General features: G+C 40.3%; 1 protein-coding gene across 11 annotated transcripts in view; it reads left to right on the forward strand.

The window, feature by feature from the left end:
* BMPR1B (bone morphogenetic protein receptor type 1B) overlaps positions 1–10,467 on the forward strand; it is a 519,526-nt gene extending 509,059 nt beyond the window's left edge. For all 11 annotated transcript variants that reach the window (XM_006036257.3, XM_006036258.3, XM_014526010.2 and 8 more), the window contains 2 exons: positions 7,596–7,726; positions 10,142–10,467. In XM_006036257.3, the coding sequence (XP_006036319.1) occupies positions 7,596–7,726; positions 10,142–10,267 (257 nt within the window). In that variant the 3' untranslated portion in view covers positions 10,268–10,467. The remainder of the gene's footprint in view (positions 1–7,595; positions 7,727–10,141) is intronic.
* Positions 10,468–19,107: the final 8,640 nt, after the last annotated feature.

Below are 19,107 nucleotides of genomic sequence, written 5' to 3' on the forward strand. Positions count from 1 at the left end.
CCACAAGTCTTATTTCTTTCATATTCCATTAATGTGTACTTTGTATTTGCATTAGGATATGTAAATCTAGATGATGATGATGACATCCCCTTTTCCTTAAGTTGACTTGTAACCCTTACTTTTTTAGGGTCCCCATCTTACACAGGTAGATCATCCAATTTACTTCACAGTCATTAGTACAAGTCCCCACTTCGTTGTCTACCATGCCACCTAAAATTCTATTTTTCCATTCAAAATAACATCCTGTACTTCCTGAACAATTGTTTGCAGTGTTTCTATTTTGTTCCCTATCAGCTGCTTTCCTACTCTTGTTTACCACTTGTTCTATAGTCTTGCAGCTCTGAGTTACCCATCTGTCACCTACATAAAGCTACAGCCTTATGGTAGCCATAGTACATACCTTGATCCTACCTGTTTATTACTTACTTTCCGGTAAAGCTTATGCCTAAGGGCCTTGTTGCATGGGACACAATACATGATAAATCTGTGCATTATTAAACTTAGAATGTGTTCTGAGCAGTCGCACAGTACGTTTTCTGTGATCTCTAATATGCACAGCTCACTGTTTGTCAGTACCAGCCATAGCACCGCACCAAAATCTTGAACCAGAGCTGATGCAGTGCTTGAACTGGAACCAACAACCAGCTGATTGTCGGTCCCAGCCCTGGCACCAAACCAGAGTCTTGAATCGCCCCTAGTGGAGTGCCAGCTACAGCATCACACACAAGTCTTGAACCAGCTCTGCTGTGGTGCCAGGGCTAGAACTGACAATCAACTGATTATTGGTCCCAGCCCCCACACGGCACCAGTCTTGACCTTGAATTGTCTCCATAGACCAGTCTCATGATGGGCAAACGTGTTACATAGTACAAACTGGAGATACTCCTCTTGAACGCTAGTCCTAGCTCTATGTCCACCTTAGCCTTCCTAACAGTATCTTGGAGATACTCCTCTTGGATGCTAGTCCTAGCTCTGTGTCCGCCTTAGCTTTCCTAACAGCCCCCCTACAGGCCCGAGTAGTGGAGGTATACTCTTCATTGGAGATAGCACCCCCCTTCTACCAGGTGTATGCCACCTTTTTGGCAACCAGGCATTCCCGGACACCCTTGGTGAGCCAGGGAGGCTTTTGGGCACTCTTGCCCGCCTTGCTTCTTGTTGGGATTGTCACCCCTTGGACCCTGAGTATCGTCTCAGGATATTGGATTTCCCCAAAGAAACTTGTCTGCTGATCACACTTAGCACATTTTCCTGCTTGAATATGCAGAGGCTCATGTTTTAAGTGTAATTAACATGCCCTAATCCTATAAGCAAACTACTTACTGAAGGAAGCTACAGCCTTACAATTAGTTTCTGTAGGAAGGCAGCAAGGCTTTCTGTAGGCCATAAGATCCTCCCAATTGAAAGATCAGGGCTTAAGTCCATTTATGTGTATGTTGTGAGGTCCAAATCCCAGATAGACTGCTAGCCGGTAAACAAGAAAACACATCAATAGTTCCCCATCAACTCCTGATTTTATCATAGTGATTTGGGTTTCTTTTGCTTTTGTTACATATTTTTCTCACATGATTTAGTAATAATATCATTTTTAGTGTAGTAACTTCAATTACATTTTACCTTCTTACACTCATCCTGCTGTTCATTTGTAGAAATTATTTTGCTTCCTCACCTAAAATTACAGTAATATTTAGCTCCTATAGAACACTTTATACTGTAGCTCGCAAAGGGCAATACAAAGGAATTTAAATAACATTATCCTTCAGTAGAAAGCTGAGACACAGAAGTGAAGTAATTTACCCATAGTCGCACAGCAGTTTAGGAGCAGAGTAAGAGTAGAGTATGTCTCGATTCAGTGCTCCACCCATCACACTGCTTCCGGAAGAAATACTGTGCATTATTACTGGTGTAGAATGCCTGCTGTATTCTCACCCTAGAAGAGGAGCTGTATTTCAGTGGTGGGTGACCTGATCTCTGTATTTATAGTATATAAAGCCCATTGCATTGCTTTTTTATGAAAGCAATTATAGTAATGTAAACCAACATTATTTATGTAAGGGAAATGGTACAAGGATACAACCATTAATTGTTTGCAAAGTACTTTCTTGATGAGAAGTAGAGTGTTCTACTACAACACTAGAGTATCTGAGATGGTATATTTATTCCCCAATTATGAGTGGAGGGAAGTAAGTACTATTCTTGATGATGACATTGATAAATATAATAAAAAGTATTATTAAGGTTTAGCACCTAGTGATCACTATTAAAAAACAATAATCTGCAAGCAATTACTATACCCAGCATCTGGGCTACTGTAATTACTGGGTATGTCTACACAAGATGTTTACTGCAGAGCTAACTAATTAGTTCCACAGTAAATGTTTCAGCATCTACATGTGCGCCACTTATTAGGGTGCAGTAAATTAATTCACTCTGCTGCAGGTTAGTTCTTGTAAATACAAGCAGTATCTGGCAGTGGAGTTTTTTAGTGCACAGCAACACATGTTTAGACATATACGGGGCTGGCTGGGGCATGAGAGTGCTTCAGTGCAGGGGCTGCCTGCTGGCTAGCGCCTCACTAGAACACCCTCATGCCCCAGCCAGCCCCTCCTCAGCACATTGAGCCAGGTTGGAGCAGACCAGGGCTGACAGGCTGACCCCCCCGAGCTCCCTTCCAGCCAGGGCTGCTCTGACCTGGCTCAGTGTGTTGCGGACCCAGGCACAAGTTCAAATGCAGTGCTCAGGAGCAATAAGCTCTGGTGCAATATGCACCAGAAAATACAGAAAAATACACAGAAAATACCAGAAAAATACACAGCGGGTATCTACATGTCCTGTTAATGCGCAGCTATAAGCTCTGGTGCATATTGCAGTATGCACCAGAGCTTATAGCTGCTCATTAACAGGACATGTAGATGTACCTGCTGTGTATTTTTCTAATAGGAGAATTAGGCACATTTTCAGTTTTTTAATTCTTATGGTTTGGAGGGAGAAAGGGGTGTATGTATCAATAAAATGATTTTGTGTATAAAGACCATTTACTAGAAAGGACTGATTTGGCATGGGGATTTCCCCAGTATCTTCTGCAACATACACCAATGCAAAGGGGAGTTTGTTTAGCTGTCTGCTGTTGTCTTATCATCCCTGAATTCACCTTTTATACCCTGGTCGTCCCACTGATTCTCTAGCTGGCTTCCTGCTTCTGGTATATTTTTTATAAGTTTTTATTATTAACTTTAGCATCTTTTACTAAATGCTCCTCAAATTCTTTTCTAGCCTGCCTTATTTCACTTTTACATTTGACCTGCTAGAGTTTGGGAGCTTTCCTGTTTTCCTCATTTGGGCATGCCTTCCATACTTTAAAGGATCCCTTTCTGCCTTGAATGCCCTTCTTACCTCTTCCATTAAACCATGCGTGGGTTTTATTGGACTGTTTTGTATCCTTTTTTATTTGTGTGATACTCTTTTCCTAAGCCTTTTTAAACAGCTTCCAAGCTACTTGCAGGTCTTTTATGTTTTTGTCTGCTCTTTTAAACTTCTTTCTACCTAACTTCTTCATTTTCGTATAATTTCCCTTCCTAAAGTTATGTATTAGAGTGGTTTTCCCAGGTGTTTACCCAGTCTATACATTTTGTCTTTGCTCAGCTGCCTGTTACTGCTCATGCTATTTGTTTGACACTATAAAAAATATAACTTATCTTCACTATTATCTACAGTTATACTTTTTATTCCCCTACTGTCTTCCTCAACACAGTATAGAGTCTACATGATGGTCCCCTTTTGGGGTTACATCAACCCAGTCTGTGTGGTCTTCTATACCCATCAGCTTTCCTCCACTTTTTAGTTTAAAAACTGCTCTATGGCCTTTTTAATCTTTAGTGCCAGTAGTCTGGTTCTGTTCTGGTTCAGGCGAAGCCCATCTTTTCTCCGTAGATTCCTCCTGTCCCAAGAGTTCCCCCGTTCCTGATAAACCTAAACCTCTTCTCCCGACACCATCATTTCATGTATGCATTGAGACTGTAGAGTTCTGCCTGTCTCTTGGACCCAGCGTGTGGACTGGGAAGCATTTCAGAAAATATTACTGTGGAGGTTCTGGACTTTAACCTCCTGCCTAGCTCTAGGACCTCTCTCCTACACTTCCCTATGTCATTGGTACCCACATGGACCATGACCAGAAGCTCCTCCCCAGTATTACATGTGTGTGTGTGTGTGTGTGTGTGTGTGCGCGCGCACGCGCGTGGACAGAGTGGCAGAGACCATTCTACATTTAGGGGCCTGCATTGACTGAAGTTGACACTGGGACTAAAGTTCTCATGGATGAGAGATTGATTGGATTGGACAAAGACTTAACAACCAATGATTGGTAACATCTAAGTTGGCACTGCATTTATGACCCAAATACCTTGCTCCAGGCATACCCAAACTGTGAGACTGACCATGACCTCTCCGTTCAATAATAGGTGAATTTTATTGATACACAGTGATAAAAGATATGTGCAAACAATTCTATATTTACCAGCCCCAGGCTTCGCTGAGTTAAGGTACGGCTGGCCAGCATGCAAGCTTCGCTCTGAGGTTCTCTCTTGAATGTCAGATGTCAGCAGCCTAGAGGTCAAAGGCCAAAGCCCACCCCCCACAGTGGCATGGGTGAGATGAGCTGGTGGTGTGCCCTCTGTCCATGGTGGTCTCAGGTTCCCCGCTCAGGGACACTTTGCTGCTTTGAAATCCCTTCTTTTATATTCTTTCTCTCCTCTGATGACTCTGTATCTCTGGGCTTTATTGATTGGTCTCTCTGTGGTCATAATACCATCTACATTCTGTCCTGTCAGTATATTCCTTTGTTTCACAAACCCATCACATGTACACATCCTAATTTGGGCTTTTACTAGTGTCCTCCTAATTCAGTCCATTTACCAAAACCGGAAATCCCAATGGCCCTGCAGTTGGGCACTGTGACCTAGCCAATGCATAAGATTCCCTTATGAAACACGGTTATGAAACACTGTGGTGCATGTCTTCAGTTTCCCTGCCTGTGTGTGTGTCTGCTTGCTGCTTGCCTGTGTCAATCGCAGTAGGCCTTGAAGGAAACTTTGTCACAAACAGGCTTTAGAAATGAATTAACCTTTGCTGTTCCCCTGAACCATTGTTCTAACGCAATATCTACTTTACCTACAAGCCAATTCCCAAAAGCAAACCTCAGAATACCATTTTCTAACTATCACATCTAGCCCTGTGTGTGGAATAGAAAGCATTTCAGAAAATGCTACTGTGGAGGTCCTGGACTTTAACTTCCTTCCTAGCTTTAGGACCTCTCTTCTGCATTTTCCTATGTCATTGGTATCCCCATGGACCATGACCACCAGCTTCTCCCTAGTATTACGTGTGTGTGTGTGCAGAATAGCAGAGACCGTTCTATGTTTAGGGGCCCACATTGACTGCAGTTGACCCTGGGGCTAAGGGCTTATGGATGAGAGATTGACTGGGTTGGACAAATGGGGCTTAATACCCAATGACTGGTAACATCTGCAAGGCTAGGGCATGGCTCCAGGGGCATCAGAGCCATCCCGGGGGCAGTACCCTGTTACAGTTATTCACTGGGATAACTCATCATCACATCATCTTATTGTTCAGTGCACTGCATTCCCACCAGAGTCTTATTGATTTGTATACGACACACTTCGGCTAATTCATCATCTGGTACCATGTAATTCTCCGTTTCTTTATACAAACACTAAATCATAAAGCAGTTTTCTCCAGATAACTAGTTGACTTAGAAGTTACAGATTTATGCCTTTTATGGTACCTGTTGAGCAAACTGATGCTTGCTAAGCATTGGATAGTTATCACCTTTTCTTTGTTCAACAAAACATAGACAATGAGCAGACATGTTGCAGAAATATTTTCTACTTTACTGCTGAGTGAACAGAATCATGAAGAAAAATCTTTGGTTATCTTCTGTCATAATCTTGTAATTATTATATGGTGAGCACCAAATTTTTATAGTAAGAAATTATACATTAAGTATTTACCTGTATAATCATGTGGTTCTCAAGAAGAAAACTAGAGTGCATACAATTTGTACTCTGTATCTTTAATTTTTTTTCCTTCATTATAAATGTCAAAAATAATTCTTATTTTATCTCAATTTGGCATGCAAAACTAACAACTGATAGTGATGGATAAATAATTATCACCATCAGTCTCCTGGGAGTGACAAACCTGATTTTACTATATATATTATTTTCCTATTTTCAAAATGAAAATGTTGTTATTTTAAATGGGAAAATGTCCCAAATTTTTAAAAAGGTTAAACAAGTTTAAACAACATGAGAACAAAACAAAACATTTTGGGTAGAGGCAGTCAAAGAAAATGTGTCAGGTTCAATTGAAATGTGTTGTTTTTTTTATTCTCCTGAAAATATTTGTTTCCACTTTTTGTGTTTGGTCACAGAACCAAAAAGTCCAGAATTCACCTAGCCTTAGCCTGTTGATATAGCTGACATTAGTAAGTAGTACAGTGATATTCTCAGTGGCTGCCAGATAAGCTCTCTGTCTGCTCCTAATATATGGACAGTTCTGTTAGTAATATGTGGCTGCCTATAGATGTGCTTATTCATGTTCTAATTAAAATGCAAATGAACAGACTCAATCAAGTCTGCTCCACTTTCTAAATACAGTGCTCTAGCATCACCTCAGCATCACATGCATTAAGCCCCCATGCTTTTCAAAATGGCTGCAGGGGCACTCTAACTAAAGCTCATCCAATGAGCTTCAGTTAATGCATCCCACAGTCATTTTGAAATGCAGGGGAATGTAATACATGTGACAGTGAGTCATTTTAATTAGAGTGGCTGCCTAGGAACTGCTCTAATTAAAATGGCCCACCTCCAAGCACGTGTATAGGCAGCCACATGGCTTATGGGGCTAGTGGTTTCATCATCAGTTGGGAGAAAGACAAGTATTTTCTCAAGTGACAAGGTGAACATAATCGTTCACATTTTGACACTTGGTTTAACCTAGCAATAAAAATTCTAATCTTGGAGCTTGATAATGGAGTGAATTGTGGATTCCCATTCTGGGACAGTGGGGATTTGGGAGTTCTTTCGGAGGAGATGCTTTTCATCTCAGATAGAAATGTGTGAGTATCTTGCCTCCCATTGTACCCCTTGTCACAGCACTTACGAAATACGCTAAGAACCACCTTAGACAGATGAGTGTCTGAAGGAAGAAGGGCTGGAAAGCAGAAGCAGCAGTTAATTGATTCCAGTGAAGAAGTGGAAGATGGGGGAGTCATTCTGTGCTTGGTGTGTGGAGGTTCAGCCACATGACAACAAACAGCAACAGGAAAGGGCCAAAACTAACTCCAATTCCAGAATGAAGTGCTACACTCTCTATTCTCCTGCTTGAATATCTGAAGGAACTCCCGTGGCTAAGAGGAGAATGGAACTAAAATGAAAACCATTAACATACGTGATATTGCACAGCTGTTGGCTGCATAAAGAAAGTGCAAAATGTTATGAACAGTTAAAATGGAGAGAAATGGGGTAGTAGAACACGTGGCCTCTTGTAGTTATAATGCAGCTGGAAAATGTGTCTTTCAGGGATTGTTGAAGAGTACCAGCTTCCATACCACGATCTAGTGCCCAGTGACCCCTCATATGAGGACATGCGTGAGATTGTGTGCACCAAGAGGCTTCGTCCCTCATTCCCAAATAGATGGAGTAGCGATGAGGTAAGATATCCTTTAAAATACAGTGGCTTATATGCTTAGGATCAGTTTGGGCCAAAGGCTGTGAAGATTTAGGTAAGAATAAATGGACAGAATTTCCCAAAATGTTATCCCTTGGCTTTAAACCATACTGTTAGGGGCAATGGAAATCTTACCATTGACTTTAACTCCGTTTACTTCTGTGCCAAGTATTTGGCATAGTGGGCTAAATTCCAAAAACCTGAAGCCACAGGTGGTCAGGGCCCCTGAGGAGCTGGCTTGAAGTATTTTCAGAAAGATGTGTTATGTTTATATTACCTACTGGAAGAACATAGCAGAAGCTGAATGCACTCAGTCTGTATGTTATAGCTCTGTTCTTCTCTTACACTTCTCTTCCCTTTCATGTCAGGATCAATTTTGTTAAATTGATCTATATGCAGTGTACTAGTGACAACATCAGCATGTGTTTGTATTAAATCAGAGCTACAATTCTGATTAGCCCTTTTTTTCAAGAGCATTGCTTCTGTTGCTATGGAAGCAAATTGGTGTATAGCATTTGCCTGTAATCACAGGTGTACAGACCTAGAAGCATGATTCTAGTAAGCTTCACTTTGCTATTTGCATGCAAGACTACAACATAGTAAAAGAAAAGTGTTACACGGAACTCACTCCTACAATATAAAATACCTCCCTCTGCACCTAAATGTAGGAGTGAGAATATGTGTCTTATTCAAAAGATGATAGCTTGGAAACTGCTTTCCAAGGTAAAGTAGCATTTTTTTGATGAAATAAAGTTTTGAAGGCAGGAGAAGGTCTGTGCTCTTTCCACTGAAAATTTATAATGAAGCAAAACTGTGTTTTGGAATCAGTAGACCAATAATTGATGAACCACAGACAAACTTGCCAACTGCTTTGGTGATGCTGTACAGAGGTCATTAATCTTGTTAAGTGGTACTGTGTAATGCTATTATTGTAGCAGACAGCTGTGATTTGGGAATAGCAATGTTTGCATGAGTATTCTGCAATTAACTAAAAGATTTAAACTACAAGAATTGTAAACAATCTGGGAGTGTCAAATGAAAAGCACACATGCATATACACACACAAACTCTCTCTCTTTCTCTCTCTTCCTTTCACCTTACCCTTGGAGATAAGAACATTTGTTTAATGTAGTGGGGGAACTATTTGAGAACCCCATACCTATCTTTCACTGCCACTGACCACAATCTAAAGGGAACTTCATTTTGTGTCCCATGTGAATGTACCAAAGAGCTCTGTTTTAGTGCAGATGCTTAGAAACTAAAGCATGGGGAATAACTATATTCTGGCTATATTATGGCACGTAGGGTGCTTGGCAGGTTGTTGAGTTGGCTGTTTAGCAAGTGGCAAAACCAATACATTATTGCACACAGCCGTGTGTTACTAATACCTTTTATCTAAGTCAGTTTCAGAAAAAAGACTGCCTGGCTGGTTTTAGCTAGGCTAGTTGAGTTCAGATGAATAGTTAATGAAAGCTGTTGTGATTTCATGTTCATATTTGTTTCATTCCATTCTTCCTAATATCTTATAGAATAGATGCATGAAGGTGGTGAAAAACACTATGATAGAGAACACACTCCCTAACTTCCTCCCAGGCTAAATCTTTTAAATCCATAATGATTTTCCCCCGAAAATCCTTTACAGCCTTAACGTGTATCAGTGAGTTTGTTTAAAAAAATAGTTGGTTATGCTACAGCAATACAGTTTTCCACAAGTTTAAATTCTGAGGGACCTTATGCAAACACAATGATCTTCACTCTGGTGAAATGGCCTACATCAGGGGTTGTCAACCGGGGGTAGGCATAACCCCGGGGGTACTCTACATCTCCCTTCACTATAGTAGAAGCTGTAGCTTGTCCCAAATAGGCTGTCATAGAGGAAATCGCTGTTGCAGGTAGGAGAGCGTCTCGCAAATCCAAGTATACTACGGTAATGAGCTTTGAATGGGATAGACTTGTGTGACTGAGAAATTCTGCACGAGGGCTCTGAGGACCAGCTGCCATTCCAGCTTGAAAGTTGGAAAAGTTACTACATTTGGGTTGTGCTGAAGCCATGGGGACCTAGCGCAGAGTAAGAAGCGTGAATTCTCAGAGAAGTTTTCCTCACTGGCTTGAGCATGGGAGGTGGAAAAAGTGCAATTGTGATTATTTTATCTGTTAGCAAAATATGGCATCCGGTTTGTCATAAACATTTAAACACATCAGCATGTGTGCTGAGGATGGCCATTAATATACAGAAAATAAATGCCACCCAAGGTGTTTGTGGGCTCTTTGCTTCCTGGCACCCAGCATTACCTTTAAAATAAATTTGGTTTGCTTTGATTTTTTAGGATAGTCATCAACACCAGTCTTGCCTTCAACTGACCCAGATATGATTCTTTGTTATCTTTTCTTTCCATAGTGCCTACGACAAATGGGAAAACTCATGACAGAGTGTTGGGCTCACAACCCTGCTTCCCGACTCACAGCCCTGCGAGTAAAGAAAACACTTGCCAAAATGTCAGAATCACAGGACATTAAACTCTGATTCAACAAAAGACATGTCTTGCAAAAGCCCATACCGTGGACTTTCCTTTACAGTCACAGGACAGAAAAAAGAATCAAAAGACCTCAGTAATATGTTCCTTGCACACAATCGTACTTCAGAACAACTATAGGTTTGGCTGATAGCTTTTGAGGAGAGTATCCTTTGCAAAATCAGCAGAGTTTGTGATATACAAGATCAGAAGAGGCTCATTTGCCCTTGTTTACTTTGGGAAATACAGTTTGAATAACTGGTTCAAGATTATGCATGTTGCTTTCTGTGAAAGCTCATGATAATTATTATTATTATTATTTTATTATTATTATTTTTTGATTGTTTAAAAAAGATACTGCTTTAAATTTTATGAAAATAAAACTTTTGGTTAGAATTAAAAAAGACTTATATTATTACATTAAAAATTCAGAAGAAACTGTGCCTGAAAATTAAAACAAAGAGACTATTTTTTTTCCCCATTTTTGAAAACTATTGCACTCCAACAAACAAATAGAGAACAGGCTGTGAAGTTAAAAAAAGCTGTAATGGAAACTGTCTTAAAAGCCACCTACCTACAGAGACCACTTTCAAAGCTGCACGTATCTGAGTTTTGATCTCAAATTGTAGCTATAGCCTGGTTAGAAAGATTGCCTGTGTAAAAAGACCACTCTCCTGAATTACTGCAGGTGGCCTTTCACAGGCAGAACTTGCTATATTTCTGATACTCAGAAGCCATAGAGCAAAAGCAGTTTTGCGTGACTTTTTTTTAACGTTCTTCGTGCTTCTGGTTCTGTTGTGGGGCTGTCTTGGACAAGGCTATAGGATGGTAGAAAAAAGCACACTCTTTTCTAGCATTTTTTTCACTGAAAAATAAAGAATTTTTGTATTGATGGGAACGAAAGGAACAGGCTTGCTAAAGCATGAGTTTAGAACTTCTTGTTAGTTTTTTATTTACCAGAGAAATCACTGGAGAGTGAAACTGCTAGAAACCACATATGAAAACATTGCCTGGCAGAAAGATGTTGTATTGTAAAATGAACATAAGGAAGGATTTGAGTTCTTCCATTCATGAAAAAAGAAGACGTTTTCACTCAGGTTTGTGTTTCGTGTATTCTGGGTTCTTTTTAGCAAGTGAACGAAACACGAACATTTTGAAGGAGGAAAAAAAAAAAGGCCCACCTATAGTGGGATTGATCCTTCTTTAAATGTATTGGGTTTACTTAATTACCTGTTGATGGTAAAGACTGACAAGAAGGAGCTGCTGATAGTTTTCAAATTTTGTGGTTGAGATTTATGTATGCACTATTGGGCTTCATGCTGCATTCCTCTTTCAACCAAAACTCCCACTGAGGTCAGTGGGATAAGTGAGGGATGAGGAATTTGGTCCAAGATTTCTCCCATTATAGTGAGAGTTGTTTTTTGTCCACATAAATGGAGAATGTTGCCTTTTACAGTTGTTAATGAAGAAATATTCTGTGATTACTACTCAAAGGAACACTAGACCATTGGGATAATATTTTTGCTTTGGATTCTTTCTTGGTGTCATACATAAAAGACTGTTGAAATCACTGTTTTACTCTGACTGTTATCAGGTGCTATCACTACCCCCCCACCCCAAAAACCTCCACAGCTTTATATGCATATGAAACTATATTCTAGTGCCCCCTACTGCAGTCTCCAAAACTGCTCTCAAGTACTTTGATACGTTCCTAACATTCATCTAAAAGTTGAAATTTCTGGCATTAGGAAAGTTTGGAAATGTTGTAGCTTTTTTTTTTTTTTTACATTGTTTTGGGTAACTGAAGGCATTGGAAGAAAATTAACAAAAAACCCAAAGGTGATGTTTTAAAAAATGAATGCCTAAAATTAGGCTCCTAAATCTGTATTTTAGATCCTTAACCAAAATTGTTGTGCACCCAACAGTTTCCATTATATTTTTGGTGTCCTTAGGTGGTCAGCACCTTTGGAACCCACCATTTAGTTTTCAAGAGCCATTTAGGCACCTGTTTCTGAAAATCTTGACATGATGTGTTAGCCAGCTCTTTAGTTTAAATGGCTTTTGCAGTCACCTCTCAGGCTTTAGGAGACCGGGTTTAGTCATAGGACTACCACAGGACTGTGGGACTCGCCAGTCATGGTAAATTCATAGGGAAAGGACTTTCTAAAGCATGACTGTAGTTTGACATATATTCACCAGACTCGCTTACTGATTTCTTTCCATGGATATAGGGGATTATAGGAATGCTTGAAATTCATTAGTTGGGAAATGATAGATTACACAAGGGTGCAATACTCTGTGTGAAGCATTTTAGTTGGGACAGTTACTGATTCTTCTATTTTTCCTCAAAATTTTGTCAAAGCTCAGCTGAAAAAGGGGAAACTACCTGACCCCCCTTTTTTGTCTGTTTTCCTTTTTGTCTCTTGTTTTCTTAGGCTGTGTTCAGTTTTGTTTTGAAATAATTGTTGCAAATGCTGCTTTGATTGTGTAAGCCTTCTTCAGAGTCAAAATAATTGACATGCTAGATTTATCCTCACCATTCATGTAGAACTTTTTTTCTCCCTTTTCTAGACAAAACTGATTTATTTATGGTACCTAGGTAAATGTAATTGGTGTTCAGCTTCACTGCTCTCTTGAAGGTATTTATAGGTTGAAAAATTACCATTTTATACTTTCAGGCTGATACAGAAAAATGTGCAAGGTTCAAGATAGTCAGTGAGACGTCCAGACTGGGTGTTTAAAAGTTTGAGCAGAGGAATTTAAAAAATGGTAAGCATTTTTTTGAAGTTTCTCTGGCTGTGCCTCTCTACAGAGTAAGGAACTCTCACCCAGGAATAATAATAAACACAGAAGAGATTCTCCAGGAATTAATAATTAATTTCTGACCATAATTAGACACATGACTCTTGTTGACTTCAGCAGCCATACTTTAAAGGTCCCCAGTGCACTGAGTCTGGAGACTTCTACTATAAATCATCCCTTTTTTGGTGATTAGATAATGGAGGTTAAAAATGCAAACCCCTTAATGAATATCTTCCACATTTGAGGGAGTGAAAAGAGAAAGGAGATGAATTTGTAATTGCCCACATTATAGGTGGGAGTCCCCACATTGACTGGAGGACAACAAATCCTCATAGTGCTGTGCCTTACCAAATCACAGCCGTCCTGAAGAGCTTGTTCTGGTGAAGTATATGGGAACTTGTTACAGAGTGAGCAAATACCTGAGTGTCAAGTTCTTTCCCTGCCACTTCTGCAATTGTGGTGTCACTCTAGTGAAGTGGAACAAGTTATTCCCAATTTTACACTTCAGTAAGAACCACCTCAGATGCTCCCTGGAAAAGGGATTAGAAGATGATCTGGGGTGATGAGGCTGAACACTCTTATTCTTAAAACTCAGGGGGGTTCATCCCAGTAGTCTCTGCTCAACTATTTCCTTGGTAGATGTCTCTTCTGCCATGGAAATATCTCTTAGTGCCTGCGTATTTCTTTCCTTTTTGAAGGAGGGCAAATTCCTGGGGTCAATTCCTGCATGTTTCACTCGTCACCACTGTGGGTTTCTAGCAGGTAAACCCTGTATTGCAGAGATGAAAGCTGGAAGATCACATTTTCTAGCAGTCATAGTTTAGAGGTTTTCCTTCTCCAGTTTTCTCCAATAGAGGGACATGTGCATCCCTCTTATATTATAGTATCCTCGTTTCTTGTTGTTTTAAGAGCTCTCTAGATCACTTCTACCCCTTATTTATTTTCCTCAAACACATTTTGAAAGATCTAAAGTACATTTGTTTTGGTGACAGGCAAGTGCAGTGCCAGCTCACTGTTTAGCAGGTTTAAATCTTCAGAGCATACTGAAACAGATGCCCTTCACACGTGTCAGAAAGAAGGCATTGTTTCAGTCAGTTGTTGATGGTCCTAATGTGTTTTAGATGCATGGATGTTAATGTTTTGTTCCTGAAATAAAGGGATTCTAAGATAACAGTTGGTAGGTCATATAGCGTTTGTATGTTAAGATGTTCAGGTTTATATGTTATATATATATATATATATATATATATATACACATACACACACACATATACATATATTATATATTTATATATATATATATATATATTCAGTTGTGATTCTGGAATAACTCCAGTATGTTGTTTAAGAGTAAAATATTATGGAAGATAAAGCACTAAATGAAACAAAGTATTTATTTATGAAAATGCAGAAACTGACAAATCACAGCAGCAGTGCCATATAGAGAAAAAAGGATATGAAGTGACACAGCTGAATTTACATAGGCTCTGCTATAATGTACCTGATGTCTGTGTTGTGATTCTGGAATAACTCCAGTATGTTGTTTAAGAGTAAAATATTATGGAAGATAAAGCACTAAATGAAACAAAGTATTTATTTATGAAAATGCAGAAACTGACAAATCACAGCAGCAGTGCCATATAGAGAAAAAAGGATATGAAGTGACACAGCTGAATTTACATAGGCTCTGCTATAATGTACCTGATGTCTGTCTCACTTTTCCCTCTCACTCGAGAGGCCAGATTTTGACCTCAATCTCATATTAACCCAATTCAAGTCAGTGCTGTTATAGAGGATGTCCTTAAGGACAGAAAATGGCTCAGATCATTCTTTTGTAAGCAATTTGTTTTAGAAATGTGGCATTTGAGTTCCCATGTGCATGGTTAATTTTATGCAACACTCAGACTGTGATTGCTAAACTGCCAATGTTGCCACATGTGCAGACTTAAACTGTTCAGAATGTAACTTCCAGTTTTAGTGAGTTCAGAGCCCACCTTGATTATGGCTTACTTTGCTCCCATAGATTTCAGTGATAAGGATTTCAGTGCAAACAGGATTGAGACTCTGTTTTTCAAATGTAAAGACACTGAAGGAAATGTAGGTAGAGAATTCTTTGCGTAGCAGTCAGAGTGGGAGAGGAAAAATTCAAGAAAAAATAATGTTTAACAACTGCTTTCCCTTCTCTAGCACAATGTTATTTCTTTTGAAGAAAGTTTGACAATGTAAAGATTTTTACAAAAGACTAATTTGTGTTCTTTTTTGGGAACCAGTGCCTTATTAAACCTGTAAATACTGTAATTATAAGAACTAGGGAGCAAACTGTTATATTGTACTTGTTCAAATTGTATACGGCTATTTTAACATTCCCCTAATAAAATGGTTTCAGCCTCCCCTTAAAAGAATCCTTTCCTTCTGATTTATTCTTGCCTATATGGAAAGCATCGGCTTTGTGTTTCTTTTAACACACAAGATGATTTTAACTGTTTTTGATGTTACACTTGCTTTGTAAAAGGCTCATTTGCTTGAACAGCTGAGAGTAAACCGTATAAAATTTCACATCTGCTTTCCACCAGCATCACATCTTTTCATAATTAATGAAAAGAGGTAGTTTCATGAGGAAACATTAACAAAAAGATATGGCTTGTGAGGGAATCACTTGAATTTATGTTGATTCTATTGGAAATTCACAGAAGTGTAGTGCATCTATAATATTTCTAAGGGGCCTCCCAGCCATTTTCTTTCCAAGCATTAGTGAGTTAAGCATTCAAGCATCCCTTCAGGCTAAATATTATTCATATTTTACAAATAGGACAATGGGCATCAAAGGATTACATATTTTCTCCAAGGTCACCAAGAAATGGAATAGAATCCATATCCCCCAGCCCTGTGCAAGCAGGATTAGGACTCTGTTTTTCAAATGTAAAGACACTTAAGGAAATGTAGGTAGAGAATTTTTTGCATAGCAGTCTGAGTGAGAGAAGAAAAATAATGTGTTATCTCTCCAGCCTAGAAACACTAGAGATGCTGAAATATTTCATCATTTAGGATAGCCCCTGGTGAGCATGATTCAAGGACATCAGAGTAGATGCATGGCTCTAGATCTGCTCCTATTTTGTGTATCTCAGTATGCAACATTTCAGCATATTTCTCCATATTTCAGCATGCAACAGTCAGCTGAACTTTCATTTATCCATAATTCTCTTGCTGATTATTCACTGCAAAATAAATAAAATGTGCTTTTCTGTTTCACCGAATATTGAACCAAATCTGGTCCTTGATTAACAAGCCTGCAACCACATTATTTTGCCCCATATATTCTCTTTCTACACAAACTGGCAAGAGTGTGTTAGTAATTTCCTTCAGCTACCCTTAAGCAACCATGGAGAATTTTGTGCTTAGCCCATATTCAGAATTTTTTTTCAGTTCACAAGGAGCCCACCTTGTGGAATCTCCATCTCAGGAACAAGAGAAGGGTGGACAGACACTTGAGCCAGGAGGCTGGAGTTAGATGACCTTGTGAGGTCCCTTCCACACCTACTTTTCTGTGATCTTACATTTGGAGAGAAATCTTACAGTGACGTGATTGGTAAGTTGTCCTCCACAATTGTGCTACTTCTGTCATTCACCCCTTTCCCTCTGGCAGTGACTGTAGGTCTCCTCCATGCCCATTTCATGGAACTATTGTATGCTTACTGTCTGCCTCTGGTTTTCTACACCCCACATCTATGTGAGACATTTACTGTGCAGTTGCCTAATTAACTGCACAGTGAACATCTCAGCATCTGAGATGTTTTTTTCCCCCTGCAGCCTAATAGAGGCACACAAGTGCCTCTATTAGGCTGCAGGGGGAAAAAAACCCTCTGCAGCAGGTACAAGTACTACACTGAGCGGAGTTTGCTCATGCTCAGCAGCACACATGTAAACAGTGATGGAGCTGGCTGGGGCATGAGGGTGCTTCAGTGCAGGGGCTGCCTGCTGGCTATCCCCGCACTGAGGCACCCTCATGCCCCAGCCAGTCCCTCCACGGCACACTGAGTTGGGTCAGAGCAGCCCCGAGCAAGGAGGTTGGTGCCCCCTACCAGCCAGGGCTGCTGCCACCCGGCTCAGTGTGCTGTCTGGCTGCTTGGCTGTGGTCTGGGCACGTGCAGATACGTGCCCAGCAGCAATAAGCCCTGGAGCAATAAGCTTATTGCTCTGGAGCTTATTGCTGCACATTAGTAGGCATGTGTAGAACTGCCCAGTGTCTCCCACAGTTCTGAGGTGGGAAGAAAGAGAAAGGGCTCTTCCTCTTCTCACCACAGTTCTGGAGGTGTTTCAGTGTCCCCTGTCCTGGCTGTCCCCTTCTGTGGTTTGCGTCCATAACCTCTGTCTTTGCAGCAGCAGTTATATGCCTCTTTGCATTGCCCCTAACCATTTCCTTTGCCTGTGCATGTTTTGGACAGTGCCTAGCAACATTTCCTCTTTCTTCCTCTCCCCCTGCCCTTGCTGGGATATTTAGCAGCAGAGTTGGTTTCAGCCATTTGCCTCTGTTATTGCTGCACCTCTCTGCCTTGATTCCTTTGCCTACTGTCTTGTAAACACCATCCTGAATCCAAGCAGGTATTAATGTACAAAGGTCTCTTCATAAACCAGAGTTTACAGGTTCCCTGAAGGGTGCTTTAAACTGCACCTTTTCACAGCCAGCCAAACCTTGCTTTGTGAAGGACATCAGGCTCATAGGCACATCCCTTTCCCAAGAAGCTGTGAGTGACTCAAAGGTAGAAAACACAGATTGGGAGCTTCTACATATTTCAAAGAGAAGTTTGGAGATGAGCACAAAACCATTTAGCCAGCACATAGGATAAATCTTGGGTCAGGCTTCAGCCCTAAGCATAAGCCCTACAATGACTATCGTGTCAGACCTCCCTAGTCATATAAGGAAGAAGCGGGGCTTCTGCGCACCTGCCTCCTTCCGCAACATGATTTTTACATTGAACTCCTTTCTCTCAGGCAGTAGAGGTGAGATCCTGAGGGGGAATTCAATAGAGGTAAAAGAAACCACAAAAGAGCCTGTCCATGTGACAGTCAGGCAGCAGCTCCTGCAAAAGCCAGACAGCAGGCTTTAAGTCAAGATCCTGGATGATGATACCAGATTAATTTCAGGGCTGCTTTCAAGATGATTTCACTAGCAACAGCCTTTAGGGCAATGAGATGTTCAGTCAATGCCATAGTTGCTAACTTAGCAACCAGGTGCCCCTGGAAGACAGATGTCCATTCCCAACAAAGCCTGCGCTCACACAAATTCACAGAAATCTTGTTTGGAGACAGAAAAATAGCTAAAATAGTAACAGACCATGCAGCTCCTTCTTTCCTCACACAATACCTCAAGGACAGGAATGACATTCATAGTGGTAGGCAGAAGCATTTGTTTTGCTGTTCACTGACATGGACAGTATAGAAAATGAGAGACTTGAGACCAGGGAGCAAAAATAAATAAAGAAAAAAAGAACAGGTGGCAGCAACATTTCAAAGACTTAACTATGACAATGACAACATATATTGAGAAGGAGATTCCCACTGCTCACAAATCCGGGCTGTAATCACTTGTGACAAGCAGGTAAAGAGGAAGTTATATAGCAGGTTGCTCCTTCCAATCAAGGAGCAAAACTGCCCCGTAGTCCTCTATCTAATTATCCATCTTTTGCTCTTAAATGCAAGAGAGTGCTAAATGACTTTACTACTTTCTAGATGCAAGGTAAATTTATACCCTCATAAGAAAGCTTTTTTTTTTCTTTTTCAGGGCCATACTCTGTATGTTTCCTCATCTGGAAAAGGGTCAAACAACAGCAAATAACTGAAGGAAAATAGATGCCAGATGGCTAGCCTAGCTTCAGTAGTACAGTTCCTGTCTCAAGAGGCTTTCTTGCCTCTGTGGCTTAGCAAATAGCAATAACACCTCTATATAGCTAGATAGCTGAGTACATGAGCTCTGAATGTGGTGCACCCCTACCAGTCAACTCAAGCAATGCCACTGAGTCTTTACCCAAACTATTGATGTTCATTGTTCTCA

Source organism: Alligator sinensis, unplaced genomic scaffold (assembly GCF_000455745.1).
Source record: "Alligator sinensis unplaced genomic scaffold, ASM45574v1 scaffold525_1, whole genome shotgun sequence".
In the NCBI taxonomy this organism is placed as follows: domain Eukaryota; kingdom Metazoa; phylum Chordata; order Crocodylia; family Alligatoridae; genus Alligator; species Alligator sinensis.